The sequence below is a fragment of the Danio rerio genome, chromosome 16, assembly GCF_049306965.1.
Source record: "Danio rerio strain Tuebingen ecotype United States chromosome 16, GRCz12tu, whole genome shotgun sequence".
NCBI lineage: Eukaryota > Metazoa > Chordata > Actinopteri > Cypriniformes > Danionidae > Danio > Danio rerio.
The window spans coordinates 5,982,536-5,996,595 of record NC_133191.1 but is presented as its reverse complement, the minus strand read 5'-3'; the positions used below and the strand labels follow the sequence as shown (position 1 = coordinate 5,996,595).

The following is a 14,060-nucleotide window of genomic DNA, read 5'->3' as shown; positions in this document are numbered from 1 at the left end:
TTTTAGAAAATGTTTTGCGTATACCCAGTACCGAGAACAAACAAACAAAAGCACATGGCTTGTTAATCAATTTAATCAAGCTCTAGCCATGAATAAAATAATAGACTATTTTATTATTTTAATATTTTAGACGACGGGTTAGTAATTATATTATAAATGGTTATGTTCAGATCAATGAAATAATAACTTTAATAATTCTGCTTTGCATTTTTCTATGCATTACTCACATCACTAAACCATACATTTGTTTTATAAGTTAACCAAATATTTGCAGAGATTCAGCGGTTTTTTTTTTCTGACGCGTCAAATTCAAATACAAAACATACTGAGCCATTAAGTAAAAAAACAAAACAAAACAACAGTTATAGCTACTTTAAAGGAGAACATTGACGTTTTGAAAAAAAAAACTGAACTGAAACTAAAGTATTAAAAAAACAAACCTGCTAGACTTAATTTATGTCCTGCGGCAAAAATATTTTTATTATAATCTGCTTAAAATAGGTCAAATTATTTTATTTTTTTCTGCTTTTGATGAAGCTGCATTCAACTTAAGCTCAATGTCGGCAATGTCTTTAAATAAATAATATATCTAGGCCTATTTTCATTATTCATTAATTTTCATTATTCGTTTATTATTATCTATAATTGTTGAGACATAAAATGAGATAGTAAACTATAATCAACAACGAAAATGTAAGTAAAAACAGAAATAAAAACATAAATGAAAATGTCTTGTCTTAGTCCTGTCAAAATAGCAAACACTGAACATCTCTCTATATTTAGGTTAAAAGACTGCTTTATTTATTTATTTATTTATTTATTTATTTATTTATTTAAGACTACTTATTTGTACTGAATGTTTATGCTTTCATTTTAGTTGCAAAAAGATCAGAAATTGATCTCGCACGCGCAGGGAAAAAAGGCAATTATGCCACACATGACTTGCATCGCTCTCATGCCAAGTTTTGAGGATAAATTCGCATTTAGATGCTGCTTGAAATAAAATAAAACTATCAAAAAGCACATTAAAAACTTTAATAAAAAAATTAAAACATTCATAAAGGAGTATCTTATGGAAAAACACTATAGGCCCTGCTTTCGGTTTTAAAAGAATCAAGCAGCTTTAAAAAATATCTAATTTGCTGAAGAGAAATGACACGAAAAAAAAAATAAAATAAAAAGATTAAACATATCGGGACTGTTAAAAGAAAATTCCTCTTTGATATATTCTTTCGACTCCGATACATCAGCTAAGATTATGAATGACGGAGTGTCTCTCCTGCTTCAGCAGCGTGTCCCGCTGGTTAAACGATGAGGCGGAGAGAATGCGCTGCTTAGTGAACCTAACGCGCCATTATTTTAATTCTATATTCGTGAAGAATGAGCCAACCGCATATGCTTAGTCCTGTTGGTCGGGACTCTGCTTTATAACTTAGTTTATTACAATAATCACACTTAGCTTTGCCATCGTTCTTCACATGTTGCCACTCGGCACATCTTGCGCTCCATCTTTAAACAAATGTTTACATTATTGAGGTGCTCTCCGGCGGCGAAGTTTCTGGCAGAGTAGCGAGTGAAAAAATGTGCTTGCAGAAATTGGAATCAAAATTTAAATTATATATAACAAGCATCGTATTCTTTCTAATCCTCGCCCAGTTTTAATACAAGTTGTTTTTATATTTGTGGCTGTGAAGTTTATTAAGAATATATATAGCCTACTTTATTTTTTTATACTTTAAGTGATCTGCTTGAGGTAGGTCACGTTTATCAATGGTAAGTTTTAGCCTAAGTTTACATCAATAACATAATGTGTATTGTCCTTTATCATACAAAAAAAAACAAGAAAAAAAAAACATTATTATACATAGTTTCCTTTAGCCTATAAAAAGGCCGCAAATGCATTAAAAGGCAAGCGCATATCTTAGCCTTGAGTTTGTTCACACTCTGCCTGTATTAACATAAATGTTGTATTTTAATATAGCTTATTTTGATGAATTAGCTCTAACCTTCGACAGTTTTTTCTTCTTTTTCCGCGGTTATGCGGCATTTTATTTCACACACATTTGCAAGGTGACTGAATATGAAGTTAAAATACAAAACATACTGAGCCATAAGTAAAAAAAAAAACAAAACAACAGTTATAGCTACTTTAAAGGAGAACATTGACGTTTTGAAAAAAAAATGAACAGAACTGAAACTAAATTATTAAAAATAAACCTGCAAGACTTAATTTATGTCCTGCGGCAAAAATAATTTTATTATACTTTTAGTGATCTGCTTAAGGTAGGTCAATTTATTTTTCTCAGTGTTTCACGTACTGTACGGCAATGTCTTTAAATAAATAATTTATTTAGGCCTATTTTCATTATTCATTTATTTTCATTATTCGTTTATTATTCGTTTATGTACAATTGTTGAGACATAAATAAGATAGTAAAATATAATCAACAACGAAAATGGAAATAAAAACAGAAATAAAACATAAATGAAAATGTCTTGTCTTAGTCCTATCAAAATAGCAAACACTGAACATCTTTCTATATTTAGGCTGCTTTATTTATTTATTTATTTATTTATTTATTTATTTATTTATTTATTTATTTATTTATTTAAGACTACTTATTTGTACTAAATGTTTGTGCTTTCATTTTAGTTGTCTTTTACTTCTTCAATTCTATTTTCCAAAACGAATCCTCTTTGCACTTAAAAAGTTTACAATAAAGCGTGTTAACAAATTTTAAATGATTAATGAAGGAATTATAATGCTTTGACTTATTGTTTAATATCATTTACAAGCACAGTAGCTGTATGATCTATTTCTGTTTCTGTTTCTATATCTATTTCTGTCCGTTCGCATCCCGTCCCTTTGCGCCCCCTGGCGGCTCATTCACAAACTGCGGTCATACACTAAAAACAGAGCGGCACCTATTTCAAACGGCGGCGGTACCAGCCGCGGCGTTAATAGCCACTTTGAACTCTCACCTACTGTACATCTTCAAGTGAGCTTGAACTTTGCCATATTTGTTACCAATAAAACAAAGATTCACATAAGCACTTGTCAGTCGGTATGAGTTTTATAGGCGCCTTTTAAAATAAAAAGTCACACATCAGAAAAAAACTGAGGTTGTTTTCCCTTAAATCCCACCCCTATACCCAACCATCAATGGGGAAGAGCAAATCCCGCTTAAATTTACAAATGCCATTGTACAAATGCATACGAATTAGCTACAACATCAAAAAATGATAAATTGCTGTGAGATTGTATTGGTTTGGAGCATATCTCTCAACTTTTTCATTCCACCGAGCAATTTTGGAGAACAGAACACAAGATTAAATTGTCCAAATGCTATATCAGTGTCACCCATCTGCCTGCGTCGTTAGTATATTCAGAAAACGAGGCCATTCACACGGGGCTTCAGTGTCAACTGTGAGCAATAGGCCACTGTCTAGTTGTGCATTTGCATATAGCGATTTGATTGGCTGACGCTTCCGTTGGCGCTTGAAAAGTTGAGCTAGTCCCAACTTCTGCAGCGAGCAACGCCTCTGAAGCGGCGCTGACGGATCCACAATGCAGTTCGGCAACGCTTGACGTCACCTATTTAAAGTGAATGGGAAGTGTTGACGCTGACGCCCCGTGTGAATGGGGCGTTAGATTTTAGCGTTTAGTTCCTCGATATGCTAATTTGCTCTTAAGCAGAGGGCTCCAGGTCAGGCCCCCGGAGATTAACTTTCCTTTTTTGCAGGGTTTAGATCCAACCTTAATCAAACACACCTGGGCAAGCTAATCCAGGTGTTTAGATTCATCTGAAAGTTACAGTCAGGTGGGTTTGATTAGGGTGATGCTAAAGCCCTGTCCCAAATGGCACAATTCATGTGCACCTGTGAACTTGAATGCTTATAATTGCCTCCGTGTGCACTTGTCTGTTTAGTCCTCAATACTATCTCATAATAGGCCGAATATAGAGATTGAGACCTAAAGTGGGAAAGTGGTTGCGCAGCCACCACTACAATTGGCATTCGTTATGATGTAAACAGTTTCCTCTCAGTGATCAGTTTTTAAGAGAACTGTGAAACGATCTAAATTGAACAAAGTTTCTAATGGATTGTGTATGATAATTAAAAATGGTTTATTAAAATAAATGTCTTGTTAACTCTGTGGGTTCCATTTCAACGATCTAGGCGCAAAGTTTAAAGCACATGGCGCAAAAGCATTAAGGGTGTGTCTGAATCCATTTTTGCTATTTTATGGATGGAAAATATGCTCTGCGCCTTGGTGTATGTTCTAACAGGGTTGTGCTTATTCTCTTAATGAGTTATGCGTGAGTTTTAAGCATAACTAATTAAGTCAATTAGAGTCACATCATTCATTCCCTTTAAGAGTCGTAGTACATTTGCTATTTACATGGCGGACTTTGTAAGTGGGAAAAACTGAACGCTTCACTAGCGAGAAAAGTTAAACAGACCATCTGCAGCTCGAGGATAAAGAACGAGCCTCCTCCATTCAGCCTCTTTACCTTTACTTTTTACTCCTGTACATTCAACCGTGTTTCCTTAACTGAAGACATCCGTAAGCCTACATATTTAATGTCATTTGTTAAGTGCAAAGATTTGCTTCAAAACTATTTCTAAATTCAGGTCTAATTTGTTAATGATGCTGCTGCTACTAATAATATTATACAAATGTAAATTGTCATGAATAAACTGGGATGAGGCATGGAGGTAGTGGTTTTTATATTTAAAAATAATAATTTTTTAACATTTTAATCATTTAATTTATTTATTCATTCATTCCTTTTTTTTTCTCGGGTCAGTCCCTTTATTAATCTGGGGTCACGACAGTGGAATGAACCACCAACTTATCCAGCATATGTTTTTGATGCAACGGATGCCCTTCAAGCTGCTACCCAGTACTGGGAAACATCTATACACACTCATTCACACACATACAGCCATATAGTTTATTCAATTCACCTATAGCGAATGTGTTTGGACTGTGGGAGAAACAAAGTGCAAATTTGGTTCAAATCTAGTACAGACAGCTAGTTAACAACAATACTTCTCTCTGGAAGTTGTTGTTGTTTCACTAATGCTAATTTAAAGGTGCTTTATTTGTGCTCAACAGCAAACTCTTCAGTATCAGTCAGCTAACACTAGTTGAGTCGGTGAAAAACACTTGAAAGATGCATTTGTCAGCGTGTGAGGGAGGGGTGAAAGAAGAGAATTGGCTAGTTGGCTCAGACAATGTATTTGCATTGCCAAAACACATTTAATTGCCCCGGTTGCAAACCTTTTCATGTCTGGCACTGTGTGTGTAAGCGTGCATTTATTGGTTCACTTTATATTGTCTAACAGAATGAAATCTCTTTCACGAAGGCACACCTGTGGCATAATGGCTCTTTTTGTTTGGTGTAGCCCTTCATTCGCTCGCAATAATCAGCCCGCGATTCATCCATTATGTGCTAACTCAAGTGTTTTGCGCAATAAACCACGCAGCGTCGTCGAACCGTCTGCATGTGTTTCTCTGGCATGGCAGAATCGGGTATTATTGCCTGAGCTCTAATCTGTCCCTCGGGCAAAGGGGAGAGAATTGGATTTGAAGGCTACCCAGTGCTGTAATGCTGGCAATGCAGCTTCGGGGGGCAAATAAGAGAAAGCTTTCATAATAAGATCATTAACTGTAATCTGTTGGCTCGGTCCCTCAACGCCACACAAATGGCGAATTGAAGATGCATGCTAAGAAAAGCTAACACGGATAATTAGCTTCAGCTGGTGAATGTCATTTTTTCCTCTTTACCTGCTAATTTTCGTGTCGTTTTTATGTATTGCTATACTTGTTGCTGTTGTTTAATGTTCTCAAAATGCAACACAATGAATCACAAGAGGCATAGGAGTTCAGATGAGTGAGTTAAGGCAATGATTTATTCATAGACACCTGTGATATGTCGAAAATGAGGACCAAATCATATACAGTATACACGAGTTATGAGGATAAAAGCACTACATTCTCACTCATTTTTTTTCTGCAAAATAAATGTATATCGATGGACACGTATTTATTTAAATATTGCATCATCTTCGTTGTACAAACAAATTTACATCAGACCGAGCTCAGACTGTGATTTGATTTGAAATTAAAAGCGGGTGACTCTGTACAGATGATCGGCTAATCGGATGGATTGATGTGATCGGTTGAATGGGTCTTATGAGGAGTATTCATACTCCTCGGCGCTTCGTCGGCCAAAATCCATCCATCCCAAGTAATCTCTGTCCTTTATTCTGTGAGATGCACCCATGGTCCTGCTGTTTGCAGCGGGACTTCTGCGGTATGAGCCTGTGCGGATGGACAAAATCGGTTAGTTAGAATGCATTGCTTACATGGGAATTCATTGCATGCTGCTAGAGTTGAAATTTAAGAAGTAAAAGATTAAACTAATAGGCCAAAGTCAGTGCTGTTCAAATGGCATGATCATAATTTATGCATATTAAGATAATCAAGGTCAATCCTATGGGAATTGTACCTTTGTTGTCGTTGTTGCTGTTTTTAACTGCCAACTAATAGTCCAACTTATTGTCAAGTGCCTAACTAATAGTTAGATAATGGGTATTGCATGTATGACTAAATAGACTAGATTAAATTTGTATAGTTATCCTCTGGTTATCCATCCATCCATTCATCCATCCCTACTTTTTCAGCACTATTCACCCACAATTCACAATCTTCTTTCATTCATTCATTCAGCTTAGTTCCTTTATTCATCAGGGCTTGCCACAGTGGAATGAACCACCAACTTATCCAGCATATGCTTTACACAGCGGATGCCCTTCCAGCCGCAACCCAGTACTGGGAAACCTCCAAACACATACATATAATATATAATTTTATTATATAAATAATATGAATATTATATATATAAAAAATAATAATAATAATATATATATATAATTCCAACAATATGTTAAAATATATAACACAGTCACTATCTCCACAATAGTGACTCCAAATAGGCTTTAGATTTAATTCAAGCCATATCAAAGAAATTAAGTAAAGTATTTCATTAAAATTGGCACTGCCTTGTGTAGTCATCCTTTGGTTATATAAATATCAATTAATTTATTATTTTTTTTTATCAATTAATTTATATCTAAAGAAAAAAAGAGAGAGAGAGAGAGAGAGAGATAGAGAGAGTTGAAGTCAGAATTATTAGCCCCCCAGTTTTTTCCCCCAATTACTGTTTAATGGAGAGCTTTTTGTCCAACTCATTTTTAAACATAATAGTTTTAATAACTAATTTCATTTCTAATAACTGATTTATTTTATCTTTGCCATGATGACAGTACATAATATTTGACTAGATATTATTCAAGACACTTCTATACAGCTTAAAGTGACATTTAAAGGCTTAACTAGGTTAATTAGGTCAACTAGGCTGGTTAGGGTAATTAGACAAGCCATTGTATAATGATGGTTTGTTCTGTAGACTATCAAAAAATATATAGCTTAAAGGGGCTAATAATTTTGACCTTAAAATGGTTTTCAAAAAGATTAAAACTGCTTTTATTCTAGCCAAAATAAAACAAAAAATAATTTTTCCAGAATAAAAAATATTATCAGACATACTGTGAAAAATTCCTTGCTTTGTTAAAAAAAACTAATCAAAGGTGGGCTAATAATAATTTAACTATATATATATATGAAATTAAGTATTTCATTAAAATTAGCATTACCTTGTTTGGTCATCCTTTGGTTTTATATATATTAATTAGTTTATTAGTTCTAACAATATATTATAACATATAACACAATCACTATCTTCACAATGGTGACTTTAAATAGACTTTACCTTTTATACTTGCTATATCAGGGAAATAAAGCCTAGATTTTTTATTAAGCATTGCCATTGCCCTGTTTAGTCATTATCTAAACTGGAAATATATATTAATTCTAACAATTCTAACAATATATTATAACATATAATACAAACACTATCTCCACAATGATGACTTCAAATACATTTTAAACATGCCGTACCAAAGAAATAAAGCCTGAGTATTTCATTAAGCATTGCCATTGCCTCGTTTAATCATCCTCTGGTTATTAAAATTAATTAATTCTAAGAATATATTATAATATATAACACAATCACTATCTTCACAATGGTCACTTTAAATAAACTTTCTGTTTTATACATGCCATTTCAAAGAAATAAAGCCTAAGTATTTCATTAAGTATGCCCTGTTTAGTCAACCCCTGGTTACACACACACACACACACACACACACACACACACACACACACACACACACACACACACACACACACACACACAGAGGTATATATATTATATGTATTATATTATATATATTATAATATATTATGTATATATTATACAATTATAATAATTCAACACAAACCCTATACCTATATATTAATAAATTCAAATAATTCTGACAATATATTAAAATATAAAACACAATACTATCTCCACAATGATGACTTCAAATAGACTTTACATTTTTTTAAATGCCATTAAAAAAAAACATGGTAAAAGTCTAAACATGTAACTAAATATTTATAATAATTAATAATAATGAAATATTGGCATGTGCATATTTGATTTTTTTTTATTGTGTTTAATTTTTGAAGAACTGCACCTTTGGTTGAGATGATTCTGGCCAGTAGTTCGGTTAGGCTGCTGCGAGGTTCTTCATCGTCCTCTGGTTTGGTAAGCAGGTTGATTTGTCCAGCAGGCGGCGCTGCGCGGGTGTGGCGCGTGTGTCCTGTTGCGGAGCCGACATTAGACTGAACTCCATCTTCTGAATGTACAGGGAGAGAAAGGCAGCTGCTGGTGGAGAGAGCAGCCAGCAGGGCACATACACAGAGTCCAGCGTTCATATCTGAAACACACACAGGTTACAGATTCATCAGCTTTATAATTCAATTAACATGAGGATTAGTGAGTGAAACTGCTCTGTAGAATTGCAATGTCTATGGTGAACTGCTTTAGTTGATTTAAATCAAACTATAAAAATATTACCATCAAAAATCTATCTGTCTATCTGTCTATCTATCTATCATTTAAATCATCCAAGGTTATGAATAAAAGGTATAACTAAATTAGTTTTAAAGGTGTAAATAAATAAGACAAAATAGGATTACTGGCGACAAAGATTATTGGCTATAGTTTGTAATTTGGGTAGATGCAAATCTGTCATGTTTATATTTCATAGTTTATGCAAATTTAATTAAAATTTAATAAAAAGTTTCCCAAATGGATATTAATTTTGGGGGTTTAATTGACTTTTTTTTTTAGTTTTTACCATTGAAAAGCAATTATCTTCGATTTGTTCATGAAAATGTTTTATTTATTTGTTAATAAATAACACAGCAGTTAAAATGAATCCAATAAGAGAAAGCAGTAAGAACTGAAAAAAGACCCAGTCTATTTCCCAATAATTGCTAATATCCATAACTAATATATATATAAATAATTAGTTTTTAAAAATATATATAAAAACACAAAAAAAAATTAATTTGTGTGACATACAACAACGACCTGTTAAAAAAGATAAATTCTAGCTTATCTGGTTACACATTTTAAAACCCAGAAATCTACCAACCTCTTGGGAAAGTGGATGTTATAGAATTTGCAGTAAAGTAAAAAACATACAGAAAAGTACACAATAAATATGCTAAAAAAATATTTCACACAACAACCTGATTAAAAAAAAAAAAAAAAAAAAAGATCTAACACTGTAAACACTACATTTCCCGTAAGCATGTAACCCCTCCACTGAAGATCAAGTAAATAAACTGAGCTCATACCTTCAGGTGAGACTCTTGCAGAGACGCAGAGAGAGCTGGAGAAACACACGCTGACTGCAGAACAAGTGTGTGTCTGAAACTTCTCTGCAACCGCGCAGGAGAGGCCCTTAAATAGCGATGGGAGTGGGCTGGCTCTGTTTGACCCACGTAGAGACAGGCGCAAATCCACTGTCTGTGAATGAGCTTGTGTATTATTTGCGCAAGCCTGACGCAGATAGCGGGAGAAGCAGCGTTTTTTGCACAGGATACAAACTGTCACGTTGTCAGTCAAGGGGGTTGAGGATCTCTACAGGTCACAGCATCCTAATTAAATGTGCGCGCACACACCTCTAAAAGCATTGCATTTTATCATCCATACCTAAACGAGTAGCACACAGAGCGTAGGATGCAGTTTTAATGTAACAATATGGATATTGACATTTAGATTGGTAGATCTCAAAGGGTTTCTCTTAATATAGCCAGACATGGCAATCCTTGAAGGACTACACTACCCAACAAAAGTCTTGTTGTGGATCCCAGTTTTAAGAGCAACAAATAATAACTTGACTTCTAGTTGATCATTTGGAAAAGTGGCAGAAGGTAGATTTTTTTAATATGAATCATCTGTTGAACTGCATCTCAATCATCACAAATACTGCAGAAGACCTACTGGAACCTGCATGAACTCAAGATTCTCACAGAAATCAGTCAAGGTTGGTGAAGCAAAAATCATGGTTTGGGGTTACGTTCAGTATGGGGGAGTGCGAGAGATCTGCAGAGTGGATGGCAACAGCCTGAGGCATCAGGAGATTTGTGCTGCCCATTACATTACAAACCACAGGAGAGGGTGAATTCTTCAGCAGGATAGCGCTCCTTCTCATACTTCAGCCTCCACATCAAAGCTCCTGAAAGCAAAGAAGTTCAAGGTGCTCCAGGATTGGCCAGCCCAGTCACCAGACATGAACATTATTGAGCATGTCTGGAGTAAGATGAAGGAGGAGGCACTGAAGATGAATCCAAAGAATCTTCAAAGAAAACTCTGGGAGTCCTGCAAGAACACTTTCTTTGCCATTCCAGATGACTTTATTAATCAGTGATTTGAGTCATTGCAGAGATGTATGGATGCAGTCCTCCAAGCTCATGATGGAGTCAGACACAATATTCATTCTGTTTCCACTGCAGCATGACTTTATATTCTATACTGGACATTAGTTCTGTTAAGTGACAAGACTTTTGTCTAAACAAAGTCAGACCTTACTGTTCTAATTAAACAATTAAAATCACGGCATTATCATAAAATAAAATAAGCATAATCTAGAGGTCTTTACCTTTCATATAAGCCACTTCTGATAGCAAATGATCAACTAGAAGTCTAGTTATTATTTGTGGTCCCTAAACTTAAATAGGCGACAAGACTTTTGTCAGGTAGTGTAGTTTGGTTTGTGTATATTGTGTTTCTTAATATATTCTCCTTGGTATTCTCCTTCATCTTACTAGTGGCTCAGTGGTTAGCACTGTCACCTCACAGCAAGAAGGTTGCTGGTTCGAGTCCCGATTGGGCCAGTTGGCATTTCTGTGTGGAGTTTGCATGTTCTCCTTGTGTTGGAGTTTCCTCCGAGTGTGCTTGTTTCCCCCAGTCCAAAGACATTTGCTAAAGGTGAATTGGATGAACTAAATTGGCCGTAGTGTATGAGTGTGAATGCGAAAGTGTTTGGGTGTTTGCCAGTACTGGGTTGCAGCTAGAAGGGCATCTGCTGTGTAAAACATATGCTGGATACGTTGTCGGTTCATTCCGCTGTGGCAACCCCTGATAAATAAAGGGACTAAGCTGAAGGAAAATGAATGAATATTGTTACAATGAATGTGCTGTCACTTGTAGTGTAGTGAATTTTTGCATTTTTAATAAACAACGTTAAGTGATTACATGATAAATGCACTAAGAAAACACTAATTAACAAGAAGCTGTGGATCAGACAGAAAGTACATGGAAAAAAATAGTGAATAATGATTGTTATTTAATGACGATACATCTGATCCAAACCAGCCCAGAATAAGATGGAATAGTCTACAGATTTCGAGTGCATCAGGAGGATTAAATAACCCTTTTACATAACACCAAGAAGATGTTTCATGATTGTCTACATAAAAAAACGACAGATCCTTCTTATGATGCAGATGCCTGCTTTTTGCTTTACTGCATGTAAGATCCTAACAGAACAGAAAGTGAATATAACAATAAAGAGAATAAAAAAAGAGAAAGTGCTCATCTGGGACTAGATGGATGGATAAATTTGTCTGACCCTGATGATCCTTCGCTCATTGAATTCTGAACACCCACTGAATGCACTGCTATGAGAAAATAACAGACGATTCTCCAGGAGAAGCGGGACGCAGGTAAAAGCAGAACCTGCAGCTCAGCTCAACATTAGATCTTCTCTAAGCTCAGGCTTTACTTCTGCCTGACAGATGCTTTACAGCAGTGTTTCAACCGGTTGAGTAATGAAAAGAAACATAAGTGTCCAAGGAGCTTATTCTCCTCACTTCTTAATACTTCACTGATACTAAGCCGTGTCTTAGGTTCAAAGGAAGGAAAGGAAATCAAAACAATAAAAGTGTAATGTAGTTTGACGTCTTTATTCTGTACATTATAACGTGTGATTAATTCATTCTCACCTTCTAAAAACAAGCAAAATATATCAAATGTTTATTTTACCCTTGTTAGATATTATATTTACGTTTCGAAATAAAATCGAAATTTCTTTAAGCATATTCAGTGCAAGAATTATTTAATGGTGTGAACCATTAAATACAGAGGTGTGAACCTACACTGGTCTCACGGTTCAGTTCGGTTGCGATTATCTTGCCATTGATTCGATTCAATTCGATATCTCGGTGCATCACGGTACATTGACGATGCTTTCCATACACAGTTTTATATTTTTTCACAGCACAGCAATGCTTGTATTAAAATGTATAAATATATTTATATTTATATACTATTTGTAATACAATTTTGTCCTTTAATACAGTCAGATATATAAACTGTACCTTTAAACAACACAAGCATTTATAGCACATAAACAAATATACATTTCTAGCTTGCTTTCTGAGCCGTCTAGCAAGTTCTTTCTTACACCCCTTTGATTGGTCTTGCGCTCAACAGAAAGGGCTGTGATTGGCTCTAATGTGCTGGCGCTCTTCATAGATGAGTGACACTGATAATCCATGATAGACACGGTGGAGAAAATTCTGCAGACATGCGCTTGTATCCAGAAGTATTGCTGTAACAGCCGAGAGGAGAGGAAAAGTCCTGCCAGCAGGTCAAATGGGCCACAGAGAGAGAGAGAGAAATGGAGTTTACTTTCATTCTCTCAATCGCAGTGAAATAGGGGATTTTCTATGGGAAGTGTCAGTGGAAGACTGTCCAGCAAACACACGCAGTGAAATTGTGCAGTTTCTGCGTTTTCAAGTAGTTGGAGTGTTGTAAATACTCGCAATCGCCTTCAACGCCATAGTAAGCTACGGCGACACAGCGCATATGAGATAAATGACGTCAGTACATAATAACTGGTTATGATTATTACTAAACTGATACTGAATTGTCCGCGTCTGCATCGCGGTGCACCGAAGAAACAATTAATTTTGACACCCAGACGTACATGGTGAGCTTACTGGACAAACTGGTAACAACAGGAAAACTGTCCACACTGAGGTAAGGAACAGCATCATACCGCCCTGTAGCATTCATTTTAAAGACGAAATGCAGCCATGCGTACTCCTGGCTACATAATTTTATTTTCCAAAAATTATATGTGTTACGCTGTGACTCCGGCATGCAATTGTATTTAATAATTGGAAAATAGGCAGTATTTTAGTCAATGAGGCTGTGTCTCTCATTTTAAAGTGCTTTTACAGTTTTGTGTGTTTTCGTTGTGGGCTCGTCTTTTTTCTGATGCACACTTGACCACCTACATCTCCAAATGCCATGTGTTTAGAATCATCCACTTGTGCTCGAGAGTCTAGACTTAACAAAGGAATTGAACAATGATTTACAGTAATCAGACATAATGGTTTACTCGAGAGGGATTATTAGAACTGTTTTATAACATCATAACAAAGACGTCCCACTGGGTAAAAGGTTGCTCTCTTTTAATTTAGGAGCAAACGTAGATTTCAGGGATTTAAAGGAAACAATTCATGTTAAAATATATGTTGCCTACATACAGTTGAAGTCAGAATTATTCGCCCTCCTGTCATT

The 14,060-nt window shown here is 35.2% G+C and overlaps 1 protein-coding gene and 1 long non-coding RNA gene across 3 annotated transcripts in view; one reads left to right on the top strand and one right to left on the bottom strand.

Annotated features, from left to right (window-relative positions):
• Window positions 1-14,060, top strand: part of LOC137487832 (uncharacterized) — a 49,795-nt gene that overhangs the window by 13,792 nt on the left and 21,943 nt on the right. The window lies entirely within an intron of this gene.
• ccka (cholecystokinin a) lies at window positions 5,892-9,906 on the bottom strand. The gene is given in 3 exon segments (NM_001386383.1): window positions 5,892-6,331; window positions 8,653-8,895; window positions 9,824-9,906. Coding segments are annotated over 2 exon segments (372 nt in total). The 5' UTR covers window positions 8,894-8,895; window positions 9,824-9,906; the 3' UTR covers window positions 5,892-6,200.